We start from the raw sequence: 20,662 nt of genomic DNA, 5'->3' as shown, positions 1-20,662 counted from the left end.
ATTGCCATTCAACAGGTGGAGACACTACAGTGATTCAGGGCAATGGTGACTTAGCAACAGCTGAGAACCAAACAACACTGAGCAATGGGTATACCTGCAGTGACTGCAGCATGCTTTCTGAGCGGAAGGAGGCCCTCACAGCATACTCGGCTGCTCGCATGCCATCCTCAAGAATTTACTCCAGGGATCGAAGCCAAAAACACAAGTCTAGTAAGTAATGTTGGTGTTCATTCTGTTGGTTTACCACTGTTGAGAAATGGTGCATGAATGATATCTTACTGTGTGAAAAATGTGTTGAGTTACATTGGTTTAGGATTCTAGTCCTAAAGGCTGGGGAATTTTTGATTTAATAGAACGTTCCCATGGCAATCTGTCTGCAACTGCTTCTGGTACAAAGGAAGTTCTTGTGTGCTGCTGATCCTTTTTTGAAGATCATGACATTCTTTGTAATCGAAAACAGAGAAACCCAAGCCGTTTCTAGCATAGAAACACCAGCATGGTAGGAATTGGTTGCTTCATCTGAACTTGGTAGGCTCTCTTGATGAACAGGTTTATCCAACCCTCATGCGTATGGTAATCTCACATTGCATATCTTCATTGCGAGGAAGGCATCTGATCACATTTTTGTTCAGAAAAACTCCATAGAACTGATGTTCTTTCCATAAGCTGTTCCAATAGGCATCTGAAGTAGGAGGCAGAGTTACTAGAGCGTGGTTACATTCTTAAATGAAGAAGAATTAAAAGGAGCAAACTTTGGTTTCTCACTTTCAAGTGCACAATCTCCAAAACCACTTTCCCAGAGCAACTGTATCTAACACATCATTCTTTACTTCTGTCTTATTTTCCAGAATGATCCATCATCTCATTGGGGTTTCTTTACTTAGTGGCAGCCTCTATGAAACTATAGGATTACATCTGTCAGTAGTATTGATTGTCTTTGCTTCTAGGAGTTCTGCATTCTGCTTGTCTGAATGTATCCCATGGAAATTAGTGTTGAGAGCGGCTCATTCTTTCCGTGCAATTATTTGAATGCTGAAGAAGAACACATTTTGCGCTAACCAGTTTTGCTCATCTGCCAACTTTTGGCTAGTAAATTTGCAAAGCAAGGAATGCAGGAAACATTGTGCTACATGTTTTTCTGAAGTTGTTAGTTACATGGACTGGTACTTAACAGTGTTTTTCGGTAACTTGGTTGTTGTCTTTTAACCCCATGTGCTTATTCTCCATGTGCTTCAATGAATGAAAGATAAAAATGACTGTTGCCATGGGGTGACTTCTCATATTTTGGAAAGTAAGAAATAACCATACTGCACCTACGTGGGTTAGCTTTGTATTTTCACTGTGTTAGTCAGTAGAGAAATGGAAGCAACTAACATGCTACTGATGCTCTTTTAATAGGGGGCCTCCCTTTCTACACAAATCAGATTCTGCGAGCAGCCAAGTATACCACAACATCTTTTTCATCACTCATAGTGCAGTTATTTCAAATGATCTTGCTGAAGCTGGGCTATGACTGTAAAGGTATTTCATTTTTTAGCTTATTTTTTTCTTTGTCCATCCGTGCCACACACTTAAAAAACAAATTCTGAACCCCTCTACTGCCTTAGTGGGTGTATATTTCTTCCTGTCTTTCACTCTGCAGCTTTATTATGTCCTCTTTGGTGACCTGGCTTCTTTCTTGCTTTCAGTTGCCTGCCATATATATATATATATATATATATATATATATATTCTCTTAGAAGCATCGGTATGCAGGCATAAGGCACTGGTGCAGGTTCTCCTTTTTTCTTCCTTTCTTGAAAAGGCATGAATAGTGGGTTTTGAATGAAAGCTTAAACTTGATTATGAAAGTAGATTATTTAAATTGCATTACATTATAGATAAAAATCACACTGTCCCAGTCTTTAAGTGCTGGGTTTTTTCTTCTTTCTTTAGTGTTTATATACAGTGTATTTAACAACAATCATGCTTGCTTTGGTCAGGTATATTTCATATTCCGCCAGAGAAGTGTAACTCCTGGCTGTCATTGGCCAACTACTGCTTCTCATTTGTGTTTTAAGATAGTCCCATTAAACATTTTTACATGAATGCCCAGAAATGTAATGTGTGGATGTGACAAGTGTGTTTTCATCTGCATATATCATACCAGTCTGTGCCCAAGGAAGCTGGGATGGTCTGCAGCTTCTGTTGCAAACCCACACTTCCATTGCATAATACTGTGCTTGAAATATTGGCCCTGGATACAAAGAACTATGTATCTAATGCCCAAGAGTGCTTTGGAATTATGTTTCTCAAGCACCATGGCACCATGTTTTTGGTACTGTGTAACATGACTTTCCGATCTGCAAATTCCACCATATGGGGCTGAGCCCTTGGTGACCTCTTTGGATCCTGGTGTTGTCTTGTAATGGCCTTTCTCATCAAGATGTACTTGGTTTCTCTTTCACAATTTGTTTCCTGCAGGAAATCAAAGCATATTAAAGTATTTTAAAATATTTTTCTGGTGTCCTTTGGTCTCCAGAAGTGAAAAGAGAGTGTGTTTAAAATGTCAGAAACAGCAGGCCTGGTCTTCTTTAGAAGGCTTCTAAGCAGGACAAATATTAGCAAGCAACAATCACCCAGGAATATAAATAGCCTTAGAAATGCAGACCAGCCGAATTCATGAGCAACCCGCCCCCCCCTGCAAAAAAAAAAAAAAAACTACGATGGAGCATAGCTCATCCTAGCTAGTTCAACTTAAACATCATTTTCTGGGTTGAGTTTCTTAGAACCTCAACTAGCTTTTAACAAAAGAGAATCATTTATTTGCTGTCAGCTATGTGCAAACTGGGGTACTGTATATATGGGTACAATCCAAAGAACAGCTGGCCTTAAAATAGGCACACCCTGAGGGTCTTTATGTTTGTATTTCTTCACCACACTACTCCAAAGATACCTGTGCTCTCCCCTTTTTCTCCTTTCTGGGTGTGGGGTGGTGAGCTGCTTTTGTAAATAAGGTGACTTTCCATGTCACATTGCAGTTTATCTGTGAAAGATGCTGTGCAAAGAAATCAAAAGATTGCAGTGGACACATCGTGCCTGCTGTTGGACCTTTCTGGGTTGTATTTTCTGTTTTTGTAGCCTGTGAAAATCTTTGTTCTTCTTAATTATTTGTTTTTCTTGTGCTGCAGCCCACTCTAGCTACTGTGGAAGCATGAATGTAAAAGAATTTCTCAGGGAAGATGGCCACCTGGGTATGAATGGAGAATCAATGTGTAAGTTTGACAGATTTTGAAAAAGTGTTATTTTATTTATTGTTGCATTTAAATCCCACCTTTCCTCTAAGGAGATGAAGGTGGCATACATGGTGGCATTCCTATTTTGTCATAACAACCCTGTTAATAATTCTGACTTTTGCAGGGATATTACGTAATTTTGTGGAAGCTGGAAAAGCAATGTATCTTGGCCATGATTCATCCTGCACTTGCAGGAAGTTCCAGTTGTTTGCTCCGTTACCTCTCTAAGTGCTTTATTATCAATTACCTTTTAACAGTTGTCTTCATAGATGCAACTGTCTATGGGATTTAATTTAATTTTTCGCTAAAGTTTGGGAGGCAAATCTGCAGCATGAATGTGTCAAGTGATGCAGACTACAGAGGTTGTGGCATGCCTGCCTCTCCCACTGCATTGCTGCCTGCTCCCATTTCTATAGACAAGAGGCAGAAACACACCAAGATTCTGGGGGAGGAATCTGGGGAAAATAAATTTCTGTGACATATCTGGCACACCACTGTCTTCTTGAATGTGTTATATTAATTGATTGTTACCACAACCAACAGGTGATGACTGTAAGGGGAAGAAACACCTTGAAACACACACAACAGCCCACATGCAATCCTCAAGGTCTAAAAGAGTAGCAAGGACCATTTGGCACATCTTTTCTTACACAGGTTGACTTGCACCATTTTGTTTTCGTATTTTGATTTCTTTTGCTCTCATTATCACAATCTCTTCATTGTTAATTGCTCTCACTGTTGTTGTTTTTAGAGCTTTCTTGCAAAGTAGATTAGAGTGACTTGCTTGTGTCAGCCAACACCTCTTATCACCTCTTGCTATGAGTTTAGGTTGACCCCTGTCATGAAGGAAGCTTGGAGCAGATAATCCTCATTCTACATATGTTGCAGAACTGTTAGGAAGGCAGAATACAATAGCTTGTGCTATTGTGCTAAAATGGAATGTTACAGATGAGGAACAATAATCTTAGAGAAGAGAGTTTCTGGTCCGCGCCCCCCCCCCCCAATCTTCTAGCTAAAATAGATCTACGCCTAATAAATACAGTCTTTTTATTTTAATAACAAATGCTTAGTAGTATGACTCTTTCAGTGAAATACGTAGTATTCTCTCTCAAAACCATTCTTGTTTATTAAAAATAACATGGTAGTAAACCCATGGAAAACAGCCTGTTGAATTATCAAATCCAATGTTTCTTTATAATGTTAGTTCCAGTTTTTCTCTGCTGTAATGCTAATAATATATTTTGTATGTGGATGAAAAACAAAACAATCCCAGAGTGTTTTAAAATGGTAGTGTTTTTAATTGAAGATGCTCCCCATTTTCTGTGTTCATATTCATCTGTGTTATATTAGGTTACTTCTTGCTACATATGTTACAAAGAATGGGAACAGCTGGATGGTTTGTGTCCAGGAAGATTTTGTCACTCCTTTGGCTAGCTGTTGTGTCTCCAGGTTACTATTGATTTTGTGTGTGTATGTTTATGCTTTTGCATGAGTATTCTGCCTTTTAAAGCATACTGGCATCTTATAGTAGATGTGATCAGCTGATTTAACCTGGATTTGTGATCCTTAGGGCAGCTTCAAATGCTACACAGAAACATTTCCTACACAAAAAGCACTTCCTGTAAGTGCCATGGGGCTTGTTTGCACCATCAGTATATCTGATGAGGCATGGGCTTTGGAAAGAAGGCTTTCAAATCAATAGGCTGAAATCTCTGTATAGAACTACCTACCTAAACAGTCCGGAGATCAGGAGGAACCAACCACTTTCTATTTCCTGCAGGTACTAGCCCTGCTATGAACAAAAGGTCACAAGTGTTCTCCATCGTCCTATACAGCTCCGCCTTCTTAGTTCCTGAATGTCCAGCATTTTTATTTGGAAAAGAGGATGAAACTTGTGTGTAGACTCAGTGGCATAGCTAGCCGCTCAGGTGCCGGGGGCGGCCCACACATCCTGCAGCCGGGGGCAGGGTGAGCCGCCTATGGGAGCTGGGCTTGCTGCATGGAGCCTCTCTGCTGCCTTCCCCTCAGCTGTAGGGCGGCTGAGGGAGAGGCGGTGGGCGGGCGCAAGCCCCACGCTGTCATTTCAGGCAGCGCGGAACCTGCAGGCACCCAAGCCACCATGTCACTCCCAGGAGAGACGTGTGGCTGGCGCACGCTGCAGGCCCCACAATAACTGCTGTCCCCCACGGTGTGGCGCCCAGTGCCACTCGCATTTCGTTACATTTGTTGATTGAACTAAAAAGTTTTGTGAGCCAAGGTTTTTTGTTTTTTGTTTTTTTAAAAACCACCCTAATATTTTTGTCATTTTGTCACCCCCCTCAGAGATGACACCCGGGCGGCCCGCACCCCCCTTCCTCCTCCACTGTGTAGACTGGCTTAGTTTTCACATTGTTGCCTATGTTGAAGCGCTTTTAATGTAGGAAATGAACTTGTTTCAAGCATCCTTTTGGTTTTTCCACCATTGTTTGCTTAATGCTAACATCTGTAGCGTGGTTGTGTACACAGCTTATTAATAACCCAGCATACCTTATACAGCGTGCCTGCTTCCAGTATTGCGAGGCAGAATTAGCTAGTTGTCAAAACAGAGGGCTGCTCTCAGAAATAGAGAAACAGACTCCTTGCTATTCCATGTAACCTTGGGCATCTTACTTCATCTCATTCCCTAAGGGGTTTCATTGACACACTAAGTACATATTAAGAATGCAGCTTCAGCATGCACTTTTCTTTTGTAAATTGTCAGACCTAAGCTGCATTACTCTCTGCTGCATGACTTTGTGCATGCCTGTGTGACATTTCAGGTTATGAATATAGATTGTAATATGTGTTACGGACTGATTTTAATGTTGCATGTGTGTGGTCATTTGCCAGTACTCATTTACACCCAAAATCTGCATGTCCTTTAATATTCTTCTACAGCACTCACCTGTTGCTTCCACTTGGTCTCCTCCTAAGCCAGTGGTTTTCAAACTGTGTTCCAGGGAAGCTTAGATCTCCTCAATGAAAAGATGTGTAATGGTGGACAAACTTTCCCAAGAGGCCACTCGCCCAACATTACAGAACATCCCCTGCAGTGTGAAGCTACAGGGCCATGTTGGCTGTCTCCTTGGGTGCATCTTGGTTCATGGATGGTAGTGGCTAAGCTCTGCAGGCCTAGCCAGTGTCTGTGTGAACAGAGGATGTGACTTAGAATATGTCCCAGGATCCTCATCCACTTACAGGGATTCCCAGCAGACATGTTGATTTGGAAAAGTTTCCCTGAAGACCCAAACGTTTGAAAACTATTGTCTTCGGTGATTATCTTACATTCCCAATTCAGCCAGCGTTGTCTGTTCTCACCTAGGGAAGGCAGCTGCAGGAGTGTTCTGGTGGCTTGGGACTGGATGGTATCAACTTGTTACTCTGATTTCTTTGCTGAATGTGTTCCTTCTTACAAGGTTTGTAAGCATTTCTTAACAGAATTTGATCACCATGTGTTTAGGAAACTGATTGTAAATCAGTTTTCTTCATCACAGTTTTATCACTGGAAACAATTGGATTAAAGATGATACAGTCTCATTTTTCAGCTGGTTCATACATTATGACAAACCACTGGATTATTACAAAGCAGAGGGAGTCTTGGACACAAATGTTCTCCCCCAACTCCATGATGTGGTTGCAAGCAGATTGGAAACTTTCATTTTCGTTTTAAAACAACCACTGTTTGTCAAGGACAAATAGTGATTAATTTTAATATTTAATCCTATTGCTGTTGGTTGAAATAAGCCAGCTTCAAACCATTGATTATAAAAATGACATGTTTCAACAAGTTAACCACCAATTAGGTTACAGATGTAATGCTGTACTGATATTAGCTGAAAATGGAAATGAAAGTGTCCAGTCTTCACAGCTATGCTGTGGGTGCCAGGGTGCACATAGGCAGAGGCTTGCTGCTGCTTGTTCCTGTTATGATGAACCATGTGCCTTGGAAAGCACTCAGTTTGCTGAGCTTGCCTGGTGGTTATTAAATTCTGCAAGCTAAGCTAAGAAGTTGCCTCCTGGTTTCAATACTGGGGTTCTCAAGACAAAGTGGTAGATTTTCTCTGAAAGAATAACGCTACCCTGAGCAGATTGGGATCCAATTTTAGATAGATAGATAGATAGATAGATAGATAGATAGATAGATAGATATTATTTTATTTTATTTTAGTAACCAAAACTAAAAAAGTATGCCATGTTAATTTCCCTTGCTGTATAAATATCTCAGAAGTTTTCCCCCAAAAGTATTTGAATTTAAATATCTTCCTTTTAAATGAATAAAATAAAATAAAGCATAGTTAATGTACATAAAAACAAATTCAGTTTATTGGAATACTTGTAAGTACAGTGTTACCTCGGGTTACATACGCTTCAGGTTACAGGCTCCGCTAACCCAGAAATAGTACCTCAGGTTAAGAACTTTGCTTCAGGATGAGAACAGAAATCGTGCTCCGGTGGCGTGGCGGCAGCGGGAGGCCCCATTAGCTAAAGTGGTGCTTCAGGTTAAGAACGGACCTCCGGAACGAATTAAGTACTTAACCCGAGGTACCACTATATTTTAAGCATGGCAAATCTTTTTAAAGAAAGAAAACGTTAGCACTGAAACTGGTTAAATTAACTTGGCCATGCTCTAAGAACTTCCTGTCCCCATTCCAGTTGCTCAGCTTGACTTGTATTAATTCATTATGTTATTTTTAAAAAATGTATGTAGTAATGTATTCCACAAATGGAAACTTTTCAATGGATGTATATAGCAGTGGAAAAAATTCCATCCCACATCACTCCTCTAAATTTATTTTTAAAATTGACTTTATAACACAGAGGAGAGATAATGGCCACAATCCTAAAATCCATGCAATTTATTTTCTGCGACCATCAGGACTGGAACACAAGCTTCTGTTGAGAACATCAATGCGTTCGAGGCAGTTTGCAGTACATCACACCAAGTCACTGTTCAAGAGAGAAAAGTCCTCCTAGGCACCTTTTAAGCCTATGGGGAAGTCTAAACTGTTCTAGATTGTGGTCTGTAGTCTAATATGTGCTGCTGTTTTCTCTCTGAATTGGTTACAAAACTATCTTCATAATGTTGTTGGCATTGTTACAGATCACGGTCATAAAGAGCTTAAGTAATGGAATTGAAATTTTCAGTTATATGTTACATGTTTAGGCAACCAATGGCAGTGAGCTAATTGCAGTGAAATTCCTTTATCTATTTTCCAGATGCCTTCCAAAGATATTCAGACTGCTGTTGTTTCTCCTCCCGCTATTGCTGTTGCTAGGTAGGCGGAAATGTATCAGTAGAATGAGCCTGAAATCTTACTAATCTAGGTTACCTATTTATAGGGTTGTGTGTATTCAGCCTACATGTGTGGCCCACTCAGACTGAATGCAGCCAACCAGCCACATAACAGTCGTTCATCTAGAAAAACGATGTCCAACTTCCAAGAGATGTGATCTACTCCCACTATAAAAACACTGGCAGTGATCTACCCATTGGATTGACCAAAGTTGTTGAGCTTTTTGGGGGGAGCCTTCACCAAAGTTGTTGAGGGTTTTTGGGGTGTGTCATTCAATCAGAATCACCTGATCGACCAGGAACACCCCATGATCAACCAGTCGATCACAATCAACTGGTTGGACATCCCAGATCTAGAATAATTTCCCAAACTTGGGTCTCAAGCTGTTTTTGGACTACAACTCCCATCATCCCAAGCTAGCAGGACCAGTGGTCAGAGATGATGGGAAATGAAGTCCAAAATCAACTGGAGGCTCAAGTTTGGGAAACACTTATCTAGAAGCTTGAGCAGCCTTTTTTCCTGCTTGCCTAGGTCTGGAAGTGTGTGTGTGTGTGTGTGTGTGTGTGTGTGTGTACACATGCCTAGTACCTGGTGAGCCACAAGTATGATGAATAATTCATTGCAGAGCCCAACATCCAATCCATGTAGGTGTGGTCCGATCCCACCACAGCTGGAAGGTTAAGAGTGTGCCCAGCTACACTGACGGAGAATCTTTGTAGCAACAGAAGTGTCTAAGTACAATAATTATGTAGAAGAGCACTTCATATAGTGGGATGACTGAAAGGTTTTAAGTAGCGGAATTGGTAGAAATCATTAATTTATTGGAGGGCATGGGCCCTGGGATTTATTGGGAGCACTGGAAGCTCCTTTATTCTAAGTCAGGCTGTTGGTCCACATCACACTCTATGTCTGCACGGATTGGCAGTGATTCTCCGTGATTTCCGCCCTATCAGGAGATGCTGGAGATTGTAGCTGAGGCCTTCTGCATGCAGCATATATGCTTTCCAACTGAGTAATGGCACTTCCCTGTTGCTCTTGAGTTCCCATAGTTTTCATATCTGCATTGAAAAAGGATGTAGACCATGGGTAGGCAAACTAAGGCCCAGGGGCCGGATCGGCCCAGTCGCCTTCTAAATCCAGCCTGCGGATGGTCCGGGAATCAGCATGCTTTTACATGGGTAGAATGTGTCCTTTTATTAAAATACATCTCTGGGTTATTTGTGGGGCATAGGAATTTGTTCATTTCACACACACCCCACCCAAAAAAAATAATAGTCTGGCCCCCCACAAGGTCTGAGGAACAGTGGACCGGCCCCCTGCTGAAAATGTTTGCTGACCCCTGATATAGACTGTGGTCAAAGTTATTAATTTAATGATTAATGCCGAATTAAAGTTGGTTTATTTTGTCGAACTTACTTTAGAAAAAAATCTGAGGATTTCCTGTTATCAAGAGTTTTATCTTTACCCCTTTTTGCCTTCTTTCTTTTAGGATTATGGCACTGGGGTACTGAAGGTTTCCTTTCGTTATTGCCAGCTTTGAATTGGACGGGCATACACAGAATACACAGCTGGGAAGATTCTGCAAATATCATTGAGCCTCAGCCCGATGACTCTTATGCTCTTCCGTACCCCGATGTAAGTGCTCTTTAAAAATATGTGTCTTAAGGCTTTTTGTTTCGCATGTGAAGGCTAAGGGGGTCCGGATGTTACTCACTTTTCTATTAGATGATGGCCTTTGGTCTATCCATCTGCAAATGAATACCTGCCATTATTATGGAGGGTTGGGAGTGATACAACCAAGAGCTGGCCATATTATTTTGTTCCTGTTGTGCAGGCCTTAGTCCGCTATGCCAAACATGACATATGCCAGCCATGTACAGCAGCCTACCAGAAACTATTGTTGCTTCCTGTCTTGACTTTCCAGGTGTCTGACAGGCTTTCTCTTTTTGAAACTCCAGAGCATGAGGCTGGCTTGATGCTTCACATGTTGTGTTGACTGATAGATAGCTCATCAATATGCATAGTGCATAGTTTTGCTATGTTTTTTTTTTAAAAAAGCCCCTTCCCCAATGGATGACCTTTGGACTCCTCCCCATCTCCTTTCCATGTGCAGTGTATGGTTTAAATCCACCTCTTAAATTTTATCATTCGTTGCTTTGGGGATAATGAAAATTAATCCCAAAATCTGGAATAAACTCCCAAGAGAGGTATACCATTCTTATCACTGCATGCTTTTAGGCAAAACAGTGGAGACAATTTTATTTCATTGGACCTTTTCTGAATGGTGTTATTATTCAGGATTAACTGCAGCTGCTACTTTAGTCTGCTTCTCTAACTTGTTTTAAGGGTTTTTGTTTTGCTTTACAACTGTAATTTGTTGCAGTTGTGAGCTATTTTGTTACTGTAAACCACTATGAATGTTTTAGAACAGAGCTGGAGTATAAATGAATAAATACCCTTTAAAATTATAGGAAACTATGAAGGTATTTGATGCAGATCGTGTGATAGAGCTGGAAAAGAAAATGGTCTTTATGTCTAAGAGATGGCATCATCGGGATGAAGAATATAGTAAAATGCTACTTCTCCTGCAAAGCCTTCAAGATCAAGTTACCCAGATGAATGACAAAAGTGAAATGCTGACACTCATTAAAAATGTGGTGGGCCAGCATATTAAAGAAATGAAACCTGATGAAACACTGCACCCAGCGGTAATTTGTTTGGAACTGTTTCTTAAAACTTGGGAGTTTTAATGTGATCATTACAGACTTGTCATTCAAATACTCAATAATACTTCTGTTGTAGGAGGCTGTTTAGAACTGACATGGGAAATGAGAGCTTGTGTGGGTGGGATACAAGTGTTTTCAGCTTGCACATGATAATAGTTTAGCAGATTGCATTATAGTCATTCTCACTGGAAGCATTTCATTGTAATTCCATTCAGCCAAATGCATATGCTTAACCTGAGGATGGTAACATTAAAAATGCATTATTTGATATAAAGCCCAACATGCAGTACATTTAACACACGTTCCTATGATTAGCTTAAGAGTTGAATCACTGTCTCTTAAAGGAAGAAAATACGCTTTTCATGAATGGATTTTAAAATGATACCATTTCACTTCTTTACCTTTTCAAACTGCATTAAATAGCTCTCATATGGTCATTGTACTTAAATATGGCTTCAGATATTATTTTGGGTTGTGTGGTTAAAATCCATACAATATTTAAATATGGGAGGGATCTTGTGAGCAATAAGCTTCAAAAGTTACTATTCTCTTTTATCTTTAAAGCGTGACTTTCTGACCTTGCACCAAGAACATGAATGGCGCATTGTAGCTTTAGAAGATCTCCTTGCAAAACTCTCAGAAAAATCGGAGGTAATGAAAAGAGTGATAGACTTGCTTTAAGAGTTTCTTTCAGTAGCAAAGGCTGTAATTTTAAGAATACTTGATTGGAAGTAAGTCCCAGTGAAATCCACAGGTTGCTTCCAAGCAAATATGCTTAAGGAAGGGGAAGAAGAAAAAGAGAAATCTGTCACCTCATGAGTGTGGAACCTCAGGCCAGGGAGCCAAATGTGAGTGTCCAGGCCTCTCTATTTTTGGATATTATCTCCTAGAACTAATGCTGTTGCAAACCCTCCTCCAATTGGTCATCTGGCAAGAATGTCTCCTTGAACTTTGGTAATGCCTCTTGCTTGCCTAGATGGAAAGAGATGTCTTTGGGCACAAAGTGGTAGTTTAATGGCTATTATGCTGGGCTTGGATGTGGGAAGTCTAGGTTCCAATTGTCTAAAAATCTCACTGGGGGTACCCCTTGGCACTTTATAATCTGTCAATCAAACTAGCTTCTGAGGATCGTTGTGAGGATAAATACCACAAGTTGCTCATAAGGCCAAAAGTGTGTCAAATGTATAATTTGTTGTGAGAACCAGAATATTCAAATTTGGAAGGCAGATCTATTTTTCCAGCATTAAGAAACATTTTTTTAAAAAAATGCAGTTAGCACTCTAAGCATTTCTCAAAAGCATTAAAAAATAAGATATGTGCTGGGATAATGGAAGACAGTTGGTTTGACCAAACAAGATTTATTCTGGATAAACATCAGACAGAAAGAGGAAAGGATTTTTCACTTGCAAAGAGGCCCTAGTGAAAATACGATTAGTAACCTCAAGTTGCAGTCTTGGGATCCAGAGTGTTATGTGGATCTCCATATGTCAGGTAATGTTTCTGCTTCTTCTCTGGAAGAAGGATTGTGCCTTCCTTTCTTGTGATGCACTCCCTTCCCCCAAACCATATGTTGAGTTAATGGATAAGAGCTGGATTACAATAACTACCACCACCGAGTAGTTTAAGAGCAGTTTTCTTCCCCAAGTCACATGCAGTCCCAATTGGAGTCCAGTGCCTCTGCCACTTTCTCTCACCTGCCCCCATTCCACCATGGCATGAATATGTCAAAATTGTTATCAGAAATTTTGAATGAAGTTTAGAAAGTATGCAAATTGGTTCCTCATCCTCTACTATTTCCAAGTCCGAGTTTCTGTTGTCTGGGAATCTTTTCTCACAGCATCTCATCTGTAGCTCAGAATAAGGAGGTTCCATGTGAATTTAATCGTTTTGTTATTTTTCAGGGCCTTCAAAAGGAACTTGAGCTAACCAAAGCACAAAGAATGAGGTACGGCTGCAGCTAGCTCCTTGCCACTAAGCAGTTAAAACTAGCCTGTAAACAGATGATAACTGTTCTTCTTTTAACACCTCTGGATTAAAAATGGGTGGGTGGCTCTATAAGGGGGGTGGTTTTAGCTACTGAATGTTTGGCCTTTGTTGTCACTGCATCTTGAAATTACATTCTAAAACTTGCTATAAGTCTGGAATATCATTCTGTCATTCCACCAACTCAGAATTTATTTTCTTTCTGGTGACTTATTTAAATTCTATACTTGTTTTACACTGGCTTAAACCATATGCCCAGAAAATTGATTTTAAAGTTTCAAAATTCAGTTTGTTTGCTGATTAGCTTACTGCTGCTTTGTGCTGAAACTATAAGGGAATTCAGCATTTTCACCCCACCATGCTACTTTAAAACAACAATTGGAATTTAATGTCTGTTTCATGTCTACGTATAGTAGCAAATTCAACAAAATGCTGTGAATTGCATAGAAATTTCCAAAGAATCGTATGAACTTTGGGTGGCTTTGAACATTTCCCCAAATGAATAATAAGCTAAGTGTGAATGGTTCATACCTTCATCTCCATTGCTGCTTTTTTATCTTGTTCATAGTGGAGTAGAAGGAACATGTTTATCACATCAAATATGTTCTTGCATGCATGGGGAGCACATCTCTCTGCCAAAAACTTGCTCATTTTGTTTTACTTCAGCATAATGTTTTGTTGACTGTTACTAGATCTGTTCCTAATAGTTCTGATATTTGAACTTTGTCTTTTATTATCTTTCTGTGCTGTCAGTGACACTGATGAACAAAACAAGCATCTGTTATCCAAGATTAAACACCTAGAACTTGAGTTAGGTCACATGAAATCAGAACTGCTAAGTTCACAGGGTTTGAAAACTTGCTGTGACAGAATGGATACCCTTCATGAAAAGGTAAGTTCAAAAGGAGACTTCCCTGAATGAAGTTTAATATGTTGTATTTGTGCACCCAATCTGACAAAGCATTTTGTGTCCAAGGCAAGATTGCTGGAGGGATTGATTTGCTGAGAAGCATATGGTTGTGTTTGTTTAGCTTACTCAAAATACAATACCATAAGATGCAATTGGTTTCAGGACTTTACAGGACTGTCTACAAGCAGAGGCTGGCCTACTCAATTTCTGTGGGCAGTCACTAGCGTATAGTTATTTAGAATTTTCTTTTGGCTATCCTTGTCATTCCATTTGAAGATCATGGTAAATGGATTAAAGGCTGTAGAGCTGGGATCCAAAGAGCAGATTAGGCCCGCAGAAGGGGTTTACAGAAACCCAGTGGAATTTCTGACTTATTTCCTTTGAATAGTTAACATGAATGACTATGACAGAGGGAATATGGTTTGTTCCCTAACAGTGTATTAAAACATAATGTTGAAGAACCTCAACTTTTATGTTACAGCAGTCTGATTGTTGGGAATAGCAGGAAACTAAAATAAGCATGTGTGTTAAGAGAACCACTATTCTATTTGGAAAGTGATCCAAAGCCAGTGATATAACTTGCCATATGATATGTTTCTAGGTAGATGCCCAAGTTAAAGAATCAGTCAAGATCATGCTTTTTGGCAACCAACAAGGAGACTTGCCAGAATCACTGCTTCAGTGGCTAACATCCAAATTTGTGAGCAAGAGCGACTTGCAAAATTTGTTACAAGACCTGGAGTTGCAGATCCTCAAGAACATAACTCTCCACATGTCTGTCGCAAATACAAAGTCAACTTCAGAGGTAGTAACGAGCGTTGTGAATGAGGCTGGGATTTCAGGCATCACAGAAGCGGTAAGTAAGACGAAAAATATTGTACATTTCCACTAAAACTCTAGATTGCACTTTTGTGAAACAGCTTCATTAAACTTATGCTTAAGTTTCTGTGCATTTCATTTTTAAGACAGTAAGTGCAATTCGTCTTTAACTATAAATGTTTTTCAGGAGAAAGATGTGAGCAAATATTTTAGATAAATGATAAAAAGATGGAGATGGAGACAGTCCATGTTTTTGTCTATTAACATACGTTTAATTTAGTGTGGTATGATTTTGTAATGTTAGCTTTTTTACTTTGGCCTCTAAGGACTCTTATTTTGAATGTCAGCTTTTTAAATAATGCAGTGTCCCATACCTTTCCATACGAATAATCCAGATTAACTCCTGCCAAGTCTGTTCACAATTGCAAAATTCTGAATCATGCTGCAATAAGAAAGTGTCCAGCTAATTGCTCGCTGTACATTGTAGTGTCTTTAAGGAGTGCCAGGTGTGGAGAAGGTGTATCCTGGCATTTTATGGTAGTTCCAGTTTCATAGAGTACTGCATCCCCAAAGCATTTAACCTTTGGGCAATCCCACCATAAATGAAAGCACATCTCAAGGGTTTGGCATCCCCTCCAACATTTTGGTGAAGAACCAGTGCTCGTGTAAAATAGTTATGTGGTGTTAAGTACAGTTTGTGAATTGACTTTAATGTGAGTTCTTTGTTCCTCACTGAGTCAGAACGAAATGTTAGTCTTGCTCCAGTATTTGAAATTATAATTTCATCAGTGTCATTAGATGATGATACCTTGGATCCAGAGTTACTCTTCCATGAATGGAAGGGTGTATGAACTTGTGGAAGCCCACACTGGCAGAAGTGAAGGAGGCAATTTTTCAGTGATTCCTCTTTCTCTCTGTGCCACACCTCATTCTGTTCTGAAGGATCCTGCAAAATTCATGAGCAGATCTTCAGGGCGCTGCAAGAGAAAGGAAGTTTCAACAAAATTGCCTCTCTCTCCCTAAGCCGTTGCTCCCAACTTTCATCCACTAGAAGCACCCCATGAGCAAAGATTCACTTCCAATAACATGGGATCCAAGCCACTGACTGTGATGTCGTGCTGGGAACGAACTTTGCAGCTGGCTTGTAGAAACAAATGCTTTGCTACCAATACCAGTCCTAATTTTGTAGACCTCTGCCCATATTAATCATGTCTGGTTTTTGCAGAAGTTGGTCTTTCTCTTCTTTCAAGCTTTCCTTATCTAGTCATTTGCAGATAATTATTACCCAACACAAATTCCTAGGCTGGTGTCTATGTGCAATTCTGAGAAGGTGATGTCTTGAGGGCTTGCTGGGTTATAAAGCTGGAAATAAAAAATAATAGGCATATAAAATAAATCCTGATGAAACATTTACAGTGGTACCTCGGGTTAAGTACTTAATTCGTTCTGGAGGTCTGTACTTAACCTGAAACTGTTCTTAACCTGAAGCACCACTTTAGCTAATGGAGGCCTCCTGCTGCTGCCGTGCCACCGGAGCACGATTTCTGTTCTCATCCTGAAGCAAAGTTCTTAACCTGAGGTACTATTTCTGGGTTAGCGGTGTCTGTAACCTGAAGCATATGTAACCTGAAGCATATGCAACCTGAAGCATATGTAACCCGAGGTACCACTGTATTTGAAATTTACATACCACATTTTCTGCCAATAAGAGCGGCACTCAAGGTAGATAGGCAACAAAATTAAATAATATAATAAAGGTAATGTAACAAACACAAACATAATTTAAAAATCAAATTGTCAGATTGGACTGCTTAAAAATTAAAAATGCAGCCAGAGAAACATCAATAAAATTCCCACCATAAAAAGGAAAACCAGTCCCATTCATTCTGAATGGCGTTTCATAAAGAGGACAGCACATCCATATTGACTGTATTGCTTACTGCTCAGGAGTACAATTTGTACTATTGAACACTAACTCAATTCATAGTTCTGGCATTGACCTTTAAAACTGTTAATCGCCTGAGGCTTTGTCACATCAAAGACCAGATTTGCCCATATGTTGCTTCAAAGACTAGTTTGAGAATGCTGTATAAAACAATTCTATGGCAAAAGCACAACTTGACAGAATGTGTCAGAATGCTGAAATACAGTGTTTACTCTCAATTTCTCATATTCCTCTTATGTATATTTGCAGCAAGCACGCATTATTGTCAACAACGCACTGAAACTCTTTTCACAAGACAAGACTGGAATGGTTGACTTTGCCTTGGAATCTGGAGGTAAGTTCTGAGGGGATATTGCCTGTCTTATACCAGAGGTGTTGAGCAACCATTTAAATAGTTTAAACATTTTGAGCTGATCTTCATTACAGTAAGTTCTGCAGAAGTTTTGCTGGCTCTAGGAGCCTTTCCTGTTGTGGTCCCCAAAGCCTTTAACTTTTTCCCTGGGTGTATTTGACTACCACCTAAAATAGCAGGGAGGAACCTTAGGCCGGGGTGGGGGGGCAAATGCAGTATTCCAGGCTTCTCTTTCTGGTCCTTGGGGCTCTCACCAGGGCACAACCCCTCCTTACCCTCTACCATCTCTCCCCCAGGCCATACTTTTCACTCAACTTCATACCCCCCTTGAGTGCTACAGCATTATACTAATTAGAACTTGCTACTACTTTTGTTTCATTTTGTAGTTTTCAGTGCCAGTTTTGCTTGATTTTAAATGGATTTGTTTTGTAAGCTGCCTTCAGGGCCCTTGTCAAAAGGCTGGGGTATAAATCCCCAAAATAAATAAATATAGAATGCTTCATCCCATAACAGGCTTTAGCTCAGAGACTAATAGAGTTTGTGTGTAAGAGGCTCAGACATAAGAGAAGTGGGTGGAGACAGCTTGGAAAATATGGCCTGGGCACCCCAGGAGATTAACAGCTAGTTGCACTGAGGAAAGAACAATTTACTCTTGACTCTGCAGTTATGGGAATCTAGAAATGTGCTTTAAATCAATCACTAGCAAAACTAAAATTCTCCAACCTGAAAACCTCTTTCTAACTGGTATAGAAAGGAACGCTAGTCTGCAGGAGTCATGGTTGAGATTAGCACTGCTCTTGTTAAAGTTGAACTTATTTCCTATAAAAATCCATCTTGTGTAGGTTTATGGTTAATTTAAGAAGGATATACAGATGATTATTGTATCCAAAATGTGAGCCAACAGTGGGTTTTGTTTTTCCTACACTTTTTTCCTTTATTTTCCTTTTTATTTGTTAAACTTGCTTTTAAGAATTACTTTTTAAAAATAAGATTGGCATAGATATTTTTGCCTAGTGTTCAGGTGATGGGAATGTAAATAATTCACTGCCAAGTGGGGAAGAGGTGGAAGAAGGGGGAGCACATGTTTGAAAAGCTAGCTCCTAATTGCTCAACCACAGCTAAGAGCAGAAGGGCCAGCTCCATCTGCACCACCAGCCCTTGGACTCTAGATTATTAGAGCAAGGAAGGTGAGGCTGTGCTTCTTTATAAAGGAGAAAACAGACTGCTGTCCAGCAGCTAGAGTTTGTGCTGGCTGCCATCTGTAGTCCCCCAAAGCATAGTTGGCTGCCAAGGGTTGAAAACGGCTGCATTAAGTAGCACAAGGTTTTAGTATTTAAAAAGAATGAAGAGGCACACGCAGAGTAAGTCTGCACTGTCTTATTAACAAACCTGAATAGTTTCCTTTTTTCTTCAAGGTGGCAGTATTTTGAGTACTCGCTGTTCGGAGACGTACGAAACCAAAACAGCTCTAATTAGTCTCTTTGGAATTCCTTTGTGGTACTTCTCTCAATCTCCTCGCGTAGTGATCCAGGTAATTAAAAGGCTAGGGATTTTTAAAACACTTGGGAAACATATTTTTCCTCTTAAAGGCATAACTTGCTCAGGACTTTTGTCCAGAAGGGTTTCTGTGTCAACAGGTAAGGTCATTTCTGCTTAGTACAGCAGTATCTTGGCTTCCTCACATCTTGTTGGCATCCTGGCATCAGCTTCTTTCTTTGCTCATGGAATAGGAATGAATTTTGTGCCAATATTGGATGAGCTAACCTTGCTATCACTTAGTTTCCATCTCTTGTTAGCTTTTCTTCCAGAATCTCTGGCAAGAATTCGATGAAGGTTCATTTATATGTTGACTGTTGCTCAGTTCCTTACCACTGAGATGATTTGCAGCTAAATTTGTGCACTCTTCAGAACCCAAATGTTGACCGGCTTTCTGAAACGATGTTACAGTCATGAATTCTGATGTCTAGTATATCCCGTGTGTGCACATTCTTGAGGTATAGGGCTGTTCCGTAGGGGTGTATGCCCTTATACAGCCAGGACAGTTGTCACTGACCCAACACTGAGCTTCTTTTATTAGCTATTTCATATTTTTTTATGCACTAGATTGTAAAAAAACACCAGTAGTTTTCAAATTGTGTACACAGGAAGCCTGTGGCTTCTCAGGGTGTTCATTGAGAAGATCAGTAATAAACTTCCTTGAAAAACTGCTTGCCCACCAATAAGCACCTTCTGCAGTGTTCATGTACAGGGGTACTGAGCATGCAACAGGTCTGGATAAAAGGCAGAACATGGCTTGTTGGCTCCTGAGGTGTCTCCCCCCACCCACCCACCCAGAATGCTGGACTAGAAAGCCTGATCCAGTCCTTAAAAAAGAGAGCACATTTAGGGTGACAATGCAGATCAGTCATACCTCTTGCTTTGTAACTATAAAATATACAAGTAGACTGTGGGGATTCTAGCTTAAAAACAAAACAAAGAGACAGATCACACCAAACTAAGGTCAGCTCATAATTATTTTAGGAGGCACAGTAAGTTTAGAGAAGGTGATGGTGAAACCAAACAGGCCTCAAACATGTCACTCAAATCCCCTACAATAGGTAGATTTCCCAAAACAGATAAAACAGTGCAGAAAGTTTTAAAACCACTGAATTATGCAACAAAAGTTGCTTAAAGGTTTCTTAAAGGAAGCTATTTCAGATTATAATTGCTTCACATTTTTTATGATGATGCCACACAGCGTTATTATGTTGCTGTACTTTAGTTATTATAATTTTGAGCTGCTGAGCTACATGACTTAAAGGATACGCACCATCTAAGGAAATTATGCAATTTCTCAGTATATGCTTTGTCCACATTATAATGTCAGATCTCTTGTTATTTTTAAACTTATTAATGGAACTGTAACTTTTTTTTATTTCTTCCCTTAAGCCTGACATGTATCCTGGAAACTGCTGGGCTTTCAAAGGATCACAGGGATATCTGGTTGTCAGGCTTTCCATGATGATCTACCCTACAGCCTTCACCCTGGAACACATACCAAAAACACTTTCACCAACAGGCAATATTACCAGTGCTCCAAAGGATTTTTCAGTATATGTAAGCTTTATCTTTGACAAAATAGATTAGGGTGATTTTCCTCAAATTTATTTATTTTGCAATTCTTATAAAAGGGGGATCAAAGGAAAAGGACTTTGAATACCTCAGTATATTGATTTATCACCTAACCTGCCCCGGATGTGCCTGCTTCAAAACTCTTCCCTTGGGAACTGTATTTGACATCTGTACAAGCAGCTGTAAGAACAGACTGTTCTAATTAGCTTTTCAGTGTACCCAGATAGAT

The 20,662-nt window shown here is 39.9% G+C and overlaps 1 protein-coding gene across 11 annotated transcripts in view; it reads left to right on the top strand.

The window, feature by feature from the left end:
- SUN1 (Sad1 and UNC84 domain containing 1) overlaps positions 1-20,662 on the top strand; it is a 54,727-nt gene that overhangs the window by 31,249 nt on the left and 2,816 nt on the right. For 5 of the 11 annotated variants that reach the window (XM_082199689.1, XM_082199688.1, XM_082199690.1 and 2 more), the window contains 16 exons: positions 16-210; positions 1,399-1,521; positions 3,171-3,254; positions 3,819-3,929; positions 4,626-4,724; positions 6,616-6,709; positions 8,511-8,569; positions 10,077-10,222; positions 11,059-11,295; positions 11,878-11,964; positions 13,215-13,258; positions 14,050-14,188; positions 14,808-15,062; positions 17,220-17,304; positions 18,738-18,853; positions 20,251-20,418. In XM_082199689.1, the coding sequence (XP_082055815.1) occupies positions 16-210; positions 1,399-1,521; positions 3,171-3,254; positions 3,819-3,929; positions 4,626-4,724; positions 6,616-6,709; positions 8,511-8,569; positions 10,077-10,222; positions 11,059-11,295; positions 11,878-11,964; positions 13,215-13,258; positions 14,050-14,188; positions 14,808-15,062; positions 17,220-17,304; positions 18,738-18,853; positions 20,251-20,418 (2,042 nt within the window). The remainder of the gene's footprint in view (positions 1-15; positions 211-1,398; positions 1,522-3,170; positions 3,255-3,818; positions 3,930-4,625; positions 4,725-6,615; positions 6,710-8,510; positions 8,570-10,076; positions 10,223-11,058; positions 11,296-11,877; positions 11,965-13,214; positions 13,259-14,049; positions 14,189-14,807; positions 15,063-17,219; positions 17,305-18,737; positions 18,854-20,250; positions 20,419-20,662) is intronic. The other 6 variants (XM_082199687.1, XM_082199686.1, XM_082199685.1 and 3 more) reach the window with 6 other exon arrangements.

The sequence above is a fragment of the Podarcis vaucheri genome (genome assembly GCF_965113315.1).
Source record: "Podarcis vaucheri genome assembly, chromosome: 14".
In the NCBI taxonomy this organism is placed as follows: domain Eukaryota; kingdom Metazoa; phylum Chordata; class Lepidosauria; order Squamata; family Lacertidae; genus Podarcis; species Podarcis vaucheri.
The sequence above is the reverse complement of the archived record's forward strand: the minus strand, read 5'-3'. Positions and strand labels throughout refer to the sequence as shown.